At 47.8% G+C, this 17354-nt stretch overlaps 1 protein-coding gene across 1 annotated transcript in view; it reads right to left on the reverse strand.

The window, feature by feature from the left end:
* TTC39C (tetratricopeptide repeat domain 39C) overlaps window positions 1–16984 on the reverse strand; it is a 101159-nt gene extending 84175 nt beyond the window's left edge. Inside the window, exon 1 of the mRNA XM_068993762.1 lies at window positions 16833–16984. Within this exon, the coding sequence (XP_068849863.1) occupies window positions 16833–16984 (152 nt within the window). The remainder of the gene's footprint in view (window positions 1–16832) is intronic.
* Between the last annotated feature and the right edge of the window lie 370 nt (window positions 16985–17354).

Consider the following 17354-nt stretch of genomic DNA (forward strand, 5'->3'; position numbering starts at 1 on the left):
GAAACCAAAATCACTGTCAACTTAAAGCTACTTTTCCATTTTTATATAAACCATCATATGAAGGGGCTTCCCTAGAGGTTCAGACGGTAAAGAATCTGCCTGCCATGCTGGAGACCCAGGTTTGATTCCTGGGTTGGGAAGATCCCCTGGAGGAGGGAATGGCAACCCATTCCAGTATTCTTGCCTGGAGAATCCCCTGAACAGAGAAGCCTGGTGCGCTATAGTCCATGGGATCACCAAGAGTCTGACACGACTGAACAACTAACACTTCCACTTCATCATATGAAAAGAGGGGCTATGCACCTATTCTGCAGCATGAGCTTCCTTGGCTTTGTGCAGCCCCAGCCTACAAGGAACACAATGAAATTATTTTGAAATATAAGGAAAGAAACCAGATAAAGCAGTAAATGGTCTAGGGGCAAACCAAACAGAACCAAGGCACACTGCAGAGAAGCTGTCAGAAACTTTGGTCCTGATCCTGAGAGCAGGAGGAGGTTACTTTTCGGTTCCTGGGACTGCTACGATAAGGTATCACAAACTTGGTGGCTTAAAACAGTAGAGGTTTTTCCTCTTGCTCAGTTCTGGAGGCCAGAAGTCCAGAATTTCCCTGGGCTAAGATCAGGACGTGGACAGGGCTGGGCTGCTCCCTCTACGGGCTCTCCAGAGAACCCATGCCTGGACCTCTCCAGCTTCCAGGGACTGCCCGCATTCTTGGGCTGTGGCTTCAATCACTGCCATCTTCAAGGCTGATGTCTTCAAACCTCTCTCCTCTGTTTTCATAACAGTCTTCCCTGCTGCATGTAAAAAATCTTACTTTGCCTCCCTCTTACAAGAATATGTGTGATTACATCCTCACTCCAGGAGGATTGGCTATCCACCCAGATAATCCAGGATCATCTTCCCATCTCAAAATCTTTAACTTAATCATGTTTGTAAAGATCCCTTTTTTTTTTTTTTTGCCATCTAAGGTAACACCAGGAGCTTCCCAGGTGGCTTAGTGGTAAAGAATCCACCTGCTGACATAGGATATATGAGTTCAATCCCTGGGTTGTGAAGATCCCTGGAAAAGGAAATGGCAACCTACTCCAGTATTCCTGCCTGGGAAATCCCATGGACAGAGGAGTCTGGTGGGCTACAGTCCATGGGGTCACAGAGTTAGACATGACTTAGCAACTGAACAACAAAGGCAGCAAGATAACACACAATGGTTCCAAGGATTAAGATACAGGTATCTTTCGGAGGACCACTTTTCAGCCTACCACTGAGGTCATGAAAGTGTTCTCAGCACAGGCAATAAGACGTGAAAGATCATTGGGGGCTGGGGAGGAGGGACAGAGAGGGTAAGAGGAAACCAGCTGGGCTCTGCAACTGCCCAAGGAGATGTGGTCTGGATAACGTGGTGGTGGAGAGAAGTGAATGGACTCAAGGGGTACTCAGGGAGGAAAACTGGCAAATGCAGAAGATGAGAGAGGTGCCAAGAGGACATTTGAGATTTCTGGAGTCTGTAACCTTGTTTCAAGTGGGGCCACCCACTGAGCTCGGGGATGCCAGAAGAGCAGAAGTCCAGGAGACCCTGAGACTGCAAGACTGCTGGGCAATGCCAAGCTGCACAGCAACAGAGTTCTTTTCAGAGGAAGTAGGGAAACCAGCATACGCTCTGGGATTGGGGCCAGATGTCCCACTCAGTCTTTTAAACTTGGGTTAAGACTTCACTCAGCAGAGGCAATAAGACATGAAAGATCATTGGGGGCTGGGGAGGAGGGACTGTGTCAGGAGCCAAGTGACAGTGATAATACTTATCTGCATGGCTGTGGAGAGCACTGGGATTAAGGGTAAAACGTGCCCGTCAAAGCGTGCATTAACGGTAAGCATTGATCCCCGACTTGATTACCACTCACTGCTGCTCTTCACCTGCCCAGTAATGCAAGCAAAGACTGAGTCTGCTGTCTGATTACCAGACTGTGATACCTCTTACTTTATTCCGATTTCTCTCTAGCTTTCCTAATTCATATTCATTTATTGCTAAAGCCTGATGCTCATTTAGAGTTACTGATCTACTCTGAAAATAACTCTCTAGGCTAAATAAAGTCAATTTTTCCTACAGTTTTTCTAATTGTGTCATTAATGTGTATCAAACATCTCCCTAACTCATCAGCATTTAGTTCCTTCTCTATCTTAAATCATAAAGATAGACAATCAAATCAATTATTTCCATTAGGATGGGATGGGGAGGAAAGTGGGAGGGGGGTTCAGGATGGGGAACACATGTACACTCATGGCGTATTCAAGTCAATGTATGGCAAAACCAATACAATATCATAAAGTAAAATAAATAATTTTTTTAAAAAAAGAAACAAACAAAAAAAATCTCCATTAATAGCAGATGGCACCAGTGTTGATAAGTAACTTAAACAGAGGTCATCCAAACCACACATTATCAACTAGCTAAAAAGTCTTTCCAACAATCCTTCAAAGCTTATTTTTTAAGTAAACAAAATTGATAATGTTTTCATTAATTTTCTCATCTTTAAATTAACACAGGGTCTCCTTTATTATCTGTAGCAGTAATCCACAAACTGCATGAACACTCTGATTGAGAATTAAGTACACTCAGCTATCTATACAAGCAATTCAAACATTAAATTATCTTAATCACCTAGAAATTCTAGATATCTCTATTTTTCAGTTGAAAAGGCATTTCAAAGTGTAACTATAGAGATGTACTCTTTGTAATAAACTTTTAGTAAATTAGTGCTCAGTAAACAACTCTGAACTTCATAAGAAAGTTTTTTTCTCTCACCAAAACACTATTTTCCTTTAGTTTTCAGTAGACCATAAGGCAGAAAGAGCTTCCCTGGTGGCTCAGGTGGTAAAGAATCTGCCTGCAATGTAGGGAACCTGAGTTCAATCCCTAGGTCAGGAAGATCTCCAGGAGAAGGGAATGACTACCCACACCAGTATTCTTGCCTGGAGAATCCCATGGACAGAGGAGGCTGGTGGGCTACAGTCCATGGGGTCACAAAGAGCTGGACACAACTAAGCAACTAACACTTTCACTTTCTTTTCACAGGGCAGGAAAATTTCATTTGGGTTTGGTTCATTATTTACAAGCTTCTTTAACTATAAACTTAGACTTGAACAGAATAGATCCTTGATGAGGTTTCATTTCAAGGTAAAACTCAGTCTTCTATCAAGAGAAAAGCTCACAATTTCAAATTAGCCTCAACCATCCTCTCTCTTGCTGCAGTTAATGGGGTTGCAAAGAGTCAGACAGGACTGGGCGACTGAACAACAACTGTCTCTCATAAGCCCAGCTCTGATCCAAGAATACCACACAAGGGACACATTCTGTCATTTCTTGCCATTTTTACACTGATAATCTCTCCAGAACAAAAATCCGGAGGAATTTCACCACAGCAGGTTCCAACCCTTGGCTAAACTATTTTAGACAGCTGTTTCCTCTCACCCATGGCCCTTCCCTCCTCCTTTCCCCATGGTATTTCAAGAGGAGTAATTTCAGCTCAATCTGTAATTTTAATAATTCAAGGGAATGAGTGTCTCACCAATCATCAGTACAGAAGTAACAAAAAACTTGTGAAAGCCCATGGTTGAGAGCTGAAGAAAACAGCATCCCAGCTATAAACTCATAACTGTTCTTTTCTAGGCAATTGAGTTGCTACAAACCTTGGTGTTGGCCAGGAGATGGCCAATTTCTCCAACAATTGCAGGCTTACAACAGCCAACCCCATTTCACCTTGGATAGTTCAAGTGTCATATGTCAGACCAGGATGCAACTGATGGGTTCAACGTGTTTCTTTATTTTAGACCCCAATAAAGTTAAGGGGATTGTGGCATCCAGTCCCATCACTTCATGGGAAATAGATGGGGAAAAAATGAAGACAGTGACAGATTTTATTTTCTTGGACTCCAAAATCACTGCCAACAGTGACCACAGCCACGAAATTGAAAGACTCTTGCTCCTTGGAAGAAAAGCTATGACAAACCCAGACAGCATATTAAAAAGCAGAGACATCATTTTGCCAACAAATGCTCGTATAGGCAAAGCTATGGTTTTTCCATTAGTCATGTTTGGATGTGTGAGTTGGACCATAAAGAAAACTGAGCACCAAAGAATTGATGCTTTTGAATTGCAGTGACTCTTGAGAGTACCCTGGACAGCAGGAGATCAAACAAGTCAATCTTAAAGGAAATCAATCCTGAATATTCATTGGAAGGACTGATGCTGAAGCTCCAATACTTTGGCCATCTGATGCAAAGAGTTGACTCATTGGAAAAGACCCTGATGCTGGGAAAGACTAAAGGCGGGAGGAGAAGGGGACAATAGAGGATGAGATGGTTGAATGGCATCACCGACTCAATGGACATGTGCGTGCTAAGTCACTTCAGTCGTGTTCGACTCTGCGTGACCCTATGACTGCCAGACTCCTCTGTCCGTGGGATTCTCCGGGCAAGAATACTGGAGTGGGTGGCCATGCCCTACTCCAGGGCAGCTTCCTGACCCAGGAATTGAACCAGGGTCTTCTGCACTGCAGGCGGATTCTTTACTGTCTGAGCCACCAGGGAAGCCCTAGAATATTGGAGTGGGCTGCCGTGCCCTCCTTCCAGGGGACCTCCTCAACCCAGGGATCGAACCTGCATCTCTTATGTCTCCCGCACTGGCATGAGCTCTTTACTGCTAGCGCCACCTGGGAAGCCCTCAACGGACATGACTTTGAGCAAATTCCGAGAGATGGTGAAGGACAGGGAAGCCTGGTGTGCGGCAGCTTATGGGGTCGCAGTGAGTCAGACGTGACTGAGCAACTGAATAACGACAAAAGTTAAGGGTGAGCATGACTGACAAGACACGAAGATATTCCACTCTTCTTTGCTCCAGAGATGAGCTGACAATACATAACTAGAGATTCTGCAATTCACTATTCCAGACAAGGGTGGGAAGGGCATACAAGCAGTACTTGAGGCCTGAACAGTGACTGGTTATCCTGGAAGCAGTCCCCCCAGATGCCACGCAGTGTGGATTTCCACTTAAACCAACTGTTTCCCAAGACCCGAGTTTCTGTCATTTAGTAAATTCAACTTGGATTTGGATATAAAAAGTCATGTTTCCTCCTTTTCTGTCCAGTTAGAATAGTACCAACATTTTTTACTTATGATAGAGATGAAGTAATACAAACATTTGAAAATCTATTTATCAAGTGAGCGATTTACATCATGGAAGTAAAACCTGAGGGAGGGTTGCTATAGTAATGAGGCAAGAGGGTGAATTCAGAAGCAAAAGGCGCCCGTCTAGACGATCAGAGGCCAAAGTGGGAAGAACAGCAAATAATGCTTACTAAGCATGGGAACCCAGAAAGAGACGCATCACCCTCAGATTCACTTTGCCCTAGAAAAGCCCCACCCAGGAGTACAATGATGCAATCAAGCAGGTGAAGAACAGGTTGAGCGCACATGTGCCATGGGATACAGGTAATGGCATGGCTGAGGGTGGGTCCACGGAAAGTTCTGGGAGTCGGTGTATGGAGGTGCCCTACCTGAAATTAAACTGTGTGTATGTGTATGCGTGGTGGTGGTGGTGGGGTTCCTGCTAGCTGCTTTCAGAAAATCAACATGACACTTTCTGCCATATTTCCTTCCATTCTAGAGGAATCACTTTTGTGGTCCCCTTGACTTTCTAACTTTGGGGCAATCGCATCCTGATTTCTGAGGGTTTGACCCCTTTTGTGTGAGAGTAACCTACTGAGCAAAAAGCTTGCTCACCTCTTCAATCTTGGCCTTTTGATTAGATTTTTAATACAATCATACTTCTTAGGAGATAGTTTGGACTATAGTTTGGACTATATAGTTATGGACTATTTTATACCCTGAGATTCACAATTAGGAAGACCCAAGTGGGACACTCGGGAGAGGAGGCCTTTGAAATGAAATCATCTGAGGCTGGAAAGACACGGGTCCTGCAGGCTGGCTCTGCAATGAGAAAGAAGATGGGAAGGGGCTCCAGGGGTCCACCCTCCACCTGGAAGGGGACAAAAGAACCTGTGCTGACATCCCTTCCTGGAGGTGTCTGGGCCCTGGAAGAAGCCGTGTGTGAGCTGGAAAAGCCAGGGTTTAGAAGCAGCAGCCAGTGGGGCCATCCCTGGAGGAAGCCTACCCTGCACTTTGCCTCGCACCAGGTCACAGACTCACTGGGGGCACTGCCCCCTCCAGCACAAGCGCCGTCCAGTGGCCCTGCCAGCCAGGGCTTGCCTCCCCTTGCTTCTGATCCCAGCAGCCCTGGGATCCCAGCTGCAGAGACGAACCTTGTCTTGAGCTGCACACCCGCAAGCCCAGTACCTCTTAATGGAGGTCCTTGCGAAACCTGTGGGGGCCGTTTTGGGGCGACACAACTGTAGCAGAATGCGCCAGGACCCCGGCCATCCTCAATGTGCCAGAGTCCTGAGTATCACACCCCACGTCCTGCACAACCTCTGAACGTGTGGAAATTCACATGCATGACACCGATTTCCATTGTTTAGTTCTGGAATCCACTTCCCTGGACACAGAAGCACAAGACCATTCTCTCCGTGTTTAAATATACCCTTTGTCAAAATGTCTTCACAATTTTAGAAAACTATGCCACCAACAGCAACACCGCTTGTGGCATTTGAGCTGACAACACACCACAGCTACGCCAGCCCGCGTTTGCAAAAGTCACATTCCAGAATTTCACAGGGACGTTGAAAACTCCTTTAAATATAGTTAAAGCCAAATTATTAAAGAACCATGAAAATCCAGACTTTCGTTCATATATTACATTATTTAATTAAGGATTTTCATGAATAAGCTTCATTTTTGCCATCCACTATTAAGGATCTATAGCATGTTGAAATCTGTACCCTTAGAATTGCACACAGAAATTATTTATTTGGGGTTTCTTATTTTTCTGTCTTACTCTGACACTACCTTTGGGAGGAGTGTTATACATCTCCTGTCCCAGCTTCCCTATAAACTTTTTTCCAACTCATCCTCTAAGCTGAGAAATCTGTTACAGGCTTTGGTCTCCAGAGGAATTGGTTTGGCAAGGGATTTAAAGATGGGAGTTCGTTTTGTGAGACCCTCTGTCAGCACACATCCCATGTCCTAATACAGGGAATTATGTTGACATAACCCTGACATAGGCTCATTACAAAAATGCCATGCTTCCTTATTTTCTCCATGTCAACAGCCTGTGCCTTGTCGTGGCATATTATCTTACTTCAATTAAGGCTTTCTCTGCTTTCTCTTAACGTACACAGAACAGTGTGGTCTGTTACCTCTTTTGCGTCAAGTGCACCTAAGCTCTCATTTTTCTGCTATGGAATGCCTTCAGATTGTCTCTCAAATCCAAATTTATTCATTATACACAGGTGCAAGCACCTAATGACTTTATCTTCTGATGAAGGTGTGCTGAGCATTTATGTTTTGAAATACATGTAATTCTCTATTATGAATTTCTTATTCTCCTTTATGATACTATGTGGGCATTCTGCTGACTTTTAGACAGTGTACGTGTCACGGGTCATTTTTCTCTTAGGTCATTTCATCTATCGATTTCATTTTAGGATCGTGGAAGGAGAATTACAAAACATCTGTTACAAAAACAGGGTGTTAGATTTGAGAGAGTTGCGAGCCACCTGTCTGGAAAGCTTCTCCTCCCAGCCTCCAAGTTTTTCCAGAGACCAGTTCATCCGGAAATTCAGGACAGGGACTGTGGAGTCAGGAAGCTAGATTGTCACCTTCTCACGGCAAAGAGGCAAGTGACACCAGCACGTCATGCAGCCCCCACCCGGGGCAGCCTAGAGCACCAGGGGTGGCTGATGGGAGACGTGAAAGGTGGCTCTGCCTGCCAGAGGCAGCAAGGAGCAGAAGATAGCTCAGCCCAGGAGCTACCTACCCAGGTTGGATGCAGTTGAGACTCGTGGCCACTTTAGAAGCAGAAGACTTCATCAGAGCCTCCACTTTTCCTTTGATGGCGCCTGTCAAGACCAGGACAGGCTGGCTGGCAGCCCTGCTCCACACTGCCCCTCACCAAGCACTGGGCAGCCTGGATGCACCAAAGGGAAGAGGCTGAAGGGCCAGACAGGAGCCCTGCTACCTGCGTATGAAACGCAGAGCATCAGTTCAGGGCTGCTCAGAGCCCCTCTACAGGGTCTGGATGTGCCCACTACACATCAGGATGCAGGAGGGGTTGAAGGAAGCAAGGCTCCTAACAGGCAGTGCCCCTGGGCTGAACGTGCAGATAAAGGGCAATGGCAAGTCTGCAGCAACCTCAGGAAGGGTGGCCTCAGGCACACCTGACGAGGCGTCCACCCATCTCAGCCCTCGCACCCAGACAGGCAGCCATGTCAACAGTGACCTCACATTACAGAACTGGATGAAGGGATGGAGGAGCAACCAAGGGGCCATACCACCTCCTCCTGGAAACCTGAGTTGTGTCATGAATGACAAGTCAGAACCAGTCAGATGATGAAAAATTCTCCAGCACAGCTAAGGAGGAAGGGACCAAGGAAGGGGCAGGAGGGAGGCAGAGAAGCAGACGGGCCAGATCAGAGCACATCCATCCTAGGACAAGACCTGGGACCTCACCCCGAGGCCAGGGGGAGCCACAGGGCATCTGAAACCGGGGTGACACACTCCATGTGGACAGACCTCTCTGGTGGTTTACTGGGTTGCCTGTGGGTCCCGGAGTGTGCATTGCAGACTTTGGAGTGGGGAGTTCACCCCAAAGTGACATGAGCCACATGCAAGCCAACTTCTCATAGTGTAAGGATTATTACAAAAGCAGGATAGTGTGGTGCAGTGGTTAAAAACACAGGCTCTGCAGCCGGACACCCTAGGGTCAAACCCAGCTCACCCACTTACTGTGAGGTATTGGGCAGCTCAGCCAGTATCACTGGGCACCACACACCCCGCCCCAAGAGGGAGGTGACAAGAGCACCCTGCACAGGACTATGGGGAAAATAAAGTGAGGATGAACACACGGGGAGTGTGTGACCTAGCACAGAGACAGTACCACCTAGTATTTACCAATAATTTATGATTCTTATGTATTTATTTTGATGTATCTTAGGAAAAGTCACCTAAACCAGCAATTTCCCAGACATTCCAGCTTTGGGTAAGACTGCTAAAGTGACTGTGCAGCAGATTGACAGGTATTCAGTGAGCAACGCCTGCTTGAAGCAGGCACCTGTTTCTCACCTTTGAGCCCAGCACACACTAGACCTTCTCAAAGGGCTTTCTCTGTCTTAACAGACTGACCGTTTTCCTGTAAGACAAGAGTAACTCCCTGTTGTGTATCGAGTTTTCATGTTCTGAAATTCTTGAGCAAGAAGGAAGAGATGGAGAAAGCAACCTTAGCTAGAGGGAAAAGGGTAGAGTTGGCCAACCAGCAAGCATCTCTACATACGAAGAAGAGTCCAGTCCTGTCTTCAAATCAGACATCAGAAATCACTACACCATTGAGACAGCAATTAACAAACAGCCTTCTAGGACGTATGTTTGTAACTATGCACGGTGACAAATGTTAACTGGACTCACTGTGGCGACTGCTGCACAACACATATAAACAGCACATCATTGTGTTAACACCTGAAACGAGGGTGCTGCGTGTCAACTATACCTCAAAGAACAGGCATGCAAAGTCTCCTGTCCAGAAACTGGGATGCACTTCCCCAAATCATAAGGCTTAAAGTAAGGACTAGATCCCCAGGTCCACCCCCAAAAGATCTGTTCAATCCCAGATTAGACCTATGTTACCAGCCGGACAGCATACTGTGAACTTGTGAGACAGAGCAAGCAATGGAAAAAGTCTAAGACAGAGAGGAGTTCCTCCCTGGGCACCCCAACCTCTTTCACGGGGCAGAACTGGCACTAAGCAAGGTTTTGAAATAACAGCCATCTGCTCTCTGAGCTTCCCTTATCTTCTCTCTTCTCCGAGAGTCCTTCTCAGCCAATTCCCTCTTCATATTCCCTCTGCTGTCACTGGGTACGTAGGAGGGCAACCCTGGCAGAGGAGTTGTTACTGTTCAGTCGCTCAGTCGTGTCCAACTCTTTGTGACCCCATGGACTGCAGCACACCAGGCTTCCCTGTCCTTCACTCTCCTGGAGCTTCCTCAAACTCATGTCCACTGAGTTGGTAATGCCGTCTCTGTCGTCCCCTTTTCCTCCTGCCCTCAGTCTTTCACAGAATCATGGTCTTTTCCAATGAGCTGGCTCTCTGCATCAGGTGGCCAAAGTATTGGAGCTTCAGCATCAGTCCTTCCAGTGAATATTCAGGGTTGATTTCCTTTAGGTCTGACTGGTTTGATCTCCAGAGGAGACTGGGGTGTGAAAAGTGGGATGCAGAAGAGTCTGTGCAGGGACTGCCCTGGTGGTCCAGTGGTAAAGACTCTGCTCCCATGCAGGAGGCCCAGGTTCAGTCCCGGGTCAGAGAACTTGATCCCACATGCCACAACTAAGACCCGGCACAGCCTAATAAATAAACGTTTTTGCTCTTTTTTAAGAGTCTGTGCAAAAGGTCTAACCCCTGAAGCACAATGATGTGTTTGGGGGGTCCACAGGGGGTTTCATATAACTAGAGGAAGAGAAAGCCTCATGCCACCCCCACCCCCACTGTAGAGGTGGTCACTTTTTCCTAATAATTTCCTGTAAACTTGCCCGTTATTCTACAGGCAACTGCATTTTTTAAAAACATCCCAATTAAGCCAAGTGAATATTTAATTAGAATCTTTTCAGACAGTGCAATAGTTGGGAGGAGAAAAAAAATCCCCCAGCCTTTGCATATACACACCGCTGAGCTGAGAAGGGTGGGAAAGGGCAGCGACTGAGCCTCCTCCCTCCCACTAGTTGCCCACACCATTTCTGCTTCCTGTTGCTTCTCCTTTCTTGCATCTCTGCACCTACGGACTCTCCGGAGCCTCTGGCAGCCAGGCACAGGCACCTAGCTCTGGAAGCAGCCAGATCATGTGGAGCCCACAGGCAACCTGCAGGCTCCCCTTGGAGTCCAGAGCATCCAACACACCGCTGGGCACATGAAAGGCTCGGACACATATGGGTTCAGGTCTCTTACAGCAGCCTTTCAAGTTTTTCCAAGAAGAACAGTGGTTTGTACCAGACTTCAAACTTTCTGTAAGGATCCAGAAAGTAACTACCTTAAGCTTTGTGGGCTGTAGGCTCTGTATAGCTATTCATTTCTTCATGGAGAAGATACTTTGTTGTTGCTTAATCACTCAGTCCTGTCCCACTCTTTGCAACTCCGCCAGGCTCCTCTGTCCATGGGATTTCCCAGGCAAGAATACTGGAGTGGGTTGCCATTTCCTCCTTGAGGGGTTCTTTCCCGACCAGGGATCAAACCCATGTCCCCTGCAGCTCCTGGACTGGTAAGCAGATTCTTTACCACTGAACCACCAAAGATACTGGGTTGGCCAAAAAGTTCGTTTGCGAAGTGAGTCTAGCTGTATCCTAATAAGTTTATTTACTGGGCTCCCCTGGTGGCTTAGTGGTAAAGAATCCACCTGCCAACGCAGGAGACACAGGTTCAGTCCCTGATCCAGAAAGATCCCACATGCATATGGAGCAACTCAGCCCGTGCACCACAACCACTGAGCCTGTGCTCTAGCGCCCGGGAGCTGCAGCTGCTGAGCTCACGTGTCACAACTACTGAAACCTGCGTACCCTAGAGCCCGCACCCTGAAACAAGAGACGTCACCGCAATGAAAGTCCTGCAGACCTGCAGCTAGAGAGTAGCCCCCACTCACCACAGCCGGGAGAAAGCCCGTGTAGCAACACAGACCCAGCACAGCCAAAAATAAATTAAAACAAACAAACAAAAAAACTTTATTTACAAAACCCCATTTGGCCCAGGGGGTCTAGTCTGAAATCTCGAATTATACTAAGCCATCTCTACAGTGAGACCAGCTCTATAATCAACCTGCTCACAAACAAGGCCACATGTAATACGGTTTGATTGTATATGCCATAAAATGTGTTAAAACAATTTAGGACCTGTACATTCATTTTTAAACATGAGTTTTTGTTGCTTTTTGTTTTTAATACATTTTTGCCATTTTTATATTTTAAGACAGGAAAGAAAAATCACAATTCGTAATACCGACTATGCACTAATTCTCTATCAAGCCCTTATTTATGCATATTTATCATCAGTGATCATTCATTCTATTATATGCTTTTTGTTTGACTTGACAATGACCAAACAGGACTTTTTAATAACATCTACAGCCAGAAAGTGGCAGTCGTGTTGGCAGGGGTAAATAGTGCAGATGTCTTAGGGTCAGAAAGAATGCTGGGAATTAAAGCAAGAGACGGAAATGGTGGCCTCAAGGGGCAGAAGGACAGTAAATGCCAGGCCTGTGAAATAAGAACCGCAAAGCTCTTTGGCTCAGGAGCTCCAAATGTCCCCTGTCCTCCTTGGAGTTCAGAGTTTCACCTCTCCTTCTAGTCTGCCAATTACAAAAGTAACATCTCAAGCCCCAAAGAGAAAGATGGTGACATCAGGACCCTGAGGCTCAAGCAGCCGGGTGTTAATTACAGATGTGCGGGCCACACGGTGGTGGGTGAGGGGCATGGAGAGCATGAGTTAACTGAACACCCTGAAAGGCAACACTGACTCACAGGAAACGTGGACCAAGCAGCAGATCTGAGAAGAAAACAAGTGTGGAAAACCCATCCGACGCGACAACCTAATAACACTGATCAGCTGCCAGGTCTCACCCCCCTTCTCCAGATGCCGACTCACATCTCTCTCCTAGAGGTCCATGTCCACCCACCTCCACTCGTGTTCTCCTCCTTCTCTTTCAACTTGCTCACTTCTATCCCATCATGGCTCTCAGCCTCAGTTCCCCTGTAAGATTTTCCTTCAAGCTGGGTTACACATTGCTTCTCTCTAGTCCTACAGGCCACAACAGCCATGGCTACATCTCCAGATTCTCCCCACTGGCCAAGCTTACCTGCAACTCAACACCTAAAAATCTAGAGCCTGCCTCATGCACACAGCCACAGCCTCTTGTCATAAGTCTGACGTCCTAAAGGTCTGAGTGTGTATCACACACATGAACATCAGTTAAAAGTGTGTGTGTGTGTGTGTAGGAAGGGGAGTGAACACTGCTGGATTACAGCACTGAGCCCTCAGATCAACACAAAGAATGTGATTTTGGAGGATCAGGATCACACACTTACAAAGGTATATATTCTTGGGCTTAAATCAGCACCAGTCTGTCTCAGCCTCTGCAAAAACATCTCCAAGCACATGATGGGGGCTCAGCATCAACAACGGGGCAGCTTGTTATATTATTACTATAGTTACAACAGAAGTGACAGCTCCATTTTGAAATTCCAGCTATGGAGTCTTACGTCTCAAGAGAAAGCCTCTACTGTGTATGTGCATGGTGCCAAGTTGCTTCAGTCACGTCCAGCTCTGCTATGGACTGTAGCCCACCAGGCTCCTCTGTCCATGGGATTCTCCAGGCAAGAAGATTGGAGTGGGCTGCCATGCCCTCCTCCAGGGGATCTTCCCAACCCAGGGATCGAACCCGTGTTTCCTGTGTCTCCGGCACTGGCAGGCAGATTCTCTACCACTGAGCCACCTGGGAAGCCCACATTCCTATCTGTATAATATCTAAATTATACAACCCCAGCTTTCCCTAATTCAGAATGACCTTCATGATAGTGTTTCTATGAAGTAATCATTTCTCATTAGGTAGCTGCTGGTGAAACTATCATCCTAGCAATGTGGCAAGAGAAAGTGACCTTCTTGCCTTAATTTTCTTACAGTGTTACTGTTACACTAGACACAAATGTTTCTATTGTTAAACCGTAATGATAACATTCTAGAATGTTTACTGGAAAGGGAAGGGCGGTGACAGAAGAATCCTAAGGAATGAGATAATCAAGTTGTTCTCTCTTCAGCAAATAAACTGAGTTTGAGGTGTTCCTCAAAGAGTATGAAACCACTGCTGGCTTTTCCAGCAGCCCGTTCAACCCTGGAAAGGGAAGAGAAGTGTCCCAATGGATAGTAGGACCTAAGTCCTTGGATTGCATTATGTGAGGCCTTCCCTGGTGGCTCAGCGGTAATAATCCTAGTACAATGCAGGTGACGCGGGTTCGATCCCTGGGTTGGGAAGATCCTCTGGAAAAGGAAATGGCACACCCCTCCAGTTTTCTTGCTGAGGCAGTCCCAGGGGCAAAGGAGCCCACCAGCTATAGCCTGGAGGTAGCAAAGAGGCAGACGCGACTGCGCACGTGCACAGTCCTGGCCAACTTTAAAGAGAAAGGCTACCTGCGTTCGGGATGTTTTGTCTTCTACTCAAACCACGCCATCAAGTAGAAAGTACAATAATAGTGGAGAAAGCATCAAGTTCAAAAGTTAGTCAGTGTTTGATGGCTTACATGGTGCCAGCTACCGTGGATTCTAATACTAACCACCCATTAAAATGCGCGACTCCCACTTTAAAGGCAAGTAAGCCAACTGAGAAATCAAAGTCAGCAGCTACGAAAGTAGCAAAACTAGGGCAGCCCTGGCTGCCGGGAAGCTGATAGCATGACGCTACTACTATCCACCCCTAAAAGAGTTTAAGCTGCTGGCAAACAAGGTCACGGGGCAAATTACAAAATATAATCAGTCAGATGGGACAGTAAAGAATGGTTTAATGAAAAGAGCCCTGGATTGAGAGCCACAGCACGTATGTCCTGGCCCATGCTAAACACTGAGAAGCTGAGTGCCTCGTAACTGAAAACACTGAGGACGAAATACACCTCGCTCCTTTGTCGTCACTAGAGGAGCTCAAATATAAGGAACTGTGCTTGGCAGAGAAGAGATACCACAACATCGTGTTCCTTTATCCTTGGTTCCCATTTCAAAACACAAGCAGACAGCCACAGCTCCTAACTATGCAGTGGAAATCCTGCCTGGACACCTCCTCCCCTCACCCCCAACACTCGCAGAGAAACGCCTTCCTTAGCACTCATAACTCACCCTCTAGTAATAATGCATAGAGGCTTCCCAGGTGGCTCGGCAGTAAAGAATCCACCTGCTAATGCAGGAAACGTAGGAGACAGAGTTTCCGTCCCTGCCCTGGGAGGAAGAGATCCCCTGGAGGAGGAAATGGCAACCCACCCCACTATCCCTGCCTGGGAAACCCCAAGACAGAGAAGCCTGGCAGGCTACAGTCCATAGGGCCGTGAGGCAAAGCGAGTTATTTCATGCTTTCAGTATCTGGGAACCGTGAGACAGGAATTTAAGTACATTAAAGCAATTGGAAGGGGCGGAGAGATCATTAAAGTAAGTAACAGAACATTTCAAAGCAAGAAGCAATACCATATCTTGATCAACAACCAAAGAAAACTAACTTGACTCTATAAGACTTTCTCCATCCCCTCTCATACAACATAAATTAGTATGTCTTTTTGGAAAAGTCAAAGCACAGTAAATAAAATTTTTCATTAAATACATTCTCAGATGGCTCGGAGGGAAAAAAAAAAACCTGCATGAGAGACTGAGAGACAAGTAAGTCTTTTAAATCTATCCTCTGGAAATCCCTGATGAAACTCTGGGTTGAAATCAGATTTGTATGCTTTAAAAATAAAATGTTCTGAATAGAGCTAAGAAGTTTCCATTTGCGGGTTTTTTTTTTTTCCTTCAAAACTGATTTGAAAGTAAAATGTCTTAGTGAAAAAGTTTTTATTTGTGAAATACTCGCTTTGCCATTACGCTTGTGGACGCTCCCAGCGGTGAAAACCACCATTCTTTTATGTCTGAAAACTTCAGGCGCCTGCAATCCCACAGGCTGAGCTCTCCTCTCATTTGCTTACAGGCAGTGGCGCTCAATCACAGCTGCACAGGAGTTCCCTAAAACCTACCAAACACCGGCCCTAAAGACCGGCAGCAACTGGCCCTTAAAACACTGACAGGGGAGCTGCCAATCAACATCCTTGAGTCCTGACACTAAAAGGGCAAATCACAAACTTGCTTCCTAAACCAGAAAGCAGGTTCTTCTGCTCCGCAAAGAAACTGAAGGCTCCTCCCACACACACGAGAAAGCTACGAGGTTTTAGTTCTTTCGCTTCAATTCTTTAAAAAGACGAATCAAACAATTAACTGAACACACGTGTGCTTCCTCTCACTCCCACGTATGTTTAAAATCCCTCCATTTTCTTCAAACCCCTGAGTTAAGAGAAATCCATCATAAATACATACGCTTGCTTGAAAAGCATTAGCAACTCATTTTGGGGATTGAGTTTGAGATAAAAGGCAGACAGAGGTGAATGAGCAGAGTTCGGCTGGATTTTTTTTTTAAATTCCTGCATGGCCAGGCAGTTATGCATATCTGTTTTCAAACAATGAAAGCGTCTGGAATGCACAACGATGCACAGTAACGCGAGGAGCACGAAGCAGGCACGCTGCAGCTGGTGTGGCCCGTGTCACAAAGGCAGCGCGGGCGGCGCGCCTCGCCGGAGTCACGGCCCTGCAAGTCCGGGGCTCGCTGCCGCTCAAATCGCGTCCGGTCCAGATCTCAAAGCCCACGGGCTCCGGACCCGGCGGCGGGGGACGCGACCCGCGAGAGAGAAGCGGACCGACACAGGGCGCTCCTCTGGCAGGACGAGGCCGGGAGAAAGCAGGGGAGACTGCGGGTCCCGCGGAGAGAAAGGACCGCGGAACCTGGGTGGGGGCGGAAGGGAAACGGGGCCAAGGTGCAGAGGCCGAGGGATGCGAATCGGGGAAGCGAGGACCCGCCAGGGAGTAGTGATCGCCGGGAAGGTGCGGGGGAGTGGGGCGCGCCGGTCACCTGTATTGTTTGAAGAGCTGGTCCGACTCCCGAAAGCCGTTGTTGAGCAGCATGTTGATGCCGGCAAGGGCCAGCTCCGCGTCCTGCAGGGGCGCCGCCGCCGCGTCTCCGTCGTCCAGCCGCCGCGGCCGCTGCTGCTCCGAGCCGGCCATGGGCGCGCGAGGCTCTGCTCGGGGCCGAGGCGAGGTGGGGTGGCAGCCGCTGCGGCCCCCGCGCGCGCCCGGAGCCCGGCTCTACCTGCGCGGGGCGCGGGCGCGGTGGGCGGGCGCGGAGGGAGGAGCCGGGGCCGGGCTGCAGCGCGCGCGGCGGGGACGTGGGCGCCCAGGCCGCCGCCTCCCGCCGCCGCCGCCGCCGCCGCGGGGATTACTCAGCAGCCGCCCGCCCGCCCGCCCGCCCGCTCCCCCTCCGAGGCGCCCAGCTCGCGCGGCCACCGAAGCGGTGAATCCGTTTCCGGGTGTCTCTATCCGGGCGGAGCGGGGGCCGAGCCCCGGCTGCCCTCGCTTCCTGCAGCCCCCGCGAGCC

This window comes from Capricornis sumatraensis, chromosome 21, assembly GCF_032405125.1.
Source record: "Capricornis sumatraensis isolate serow.1 chromosome 21, serow.2, whole genome shotgun sequence".
Classification (NCBI taxonomy): Eukaryota; Metazoa; Chordata; class Mammalia; order Artiodactyla; family Bovidae; genus Capricornis; species Capricornis sumatraensis.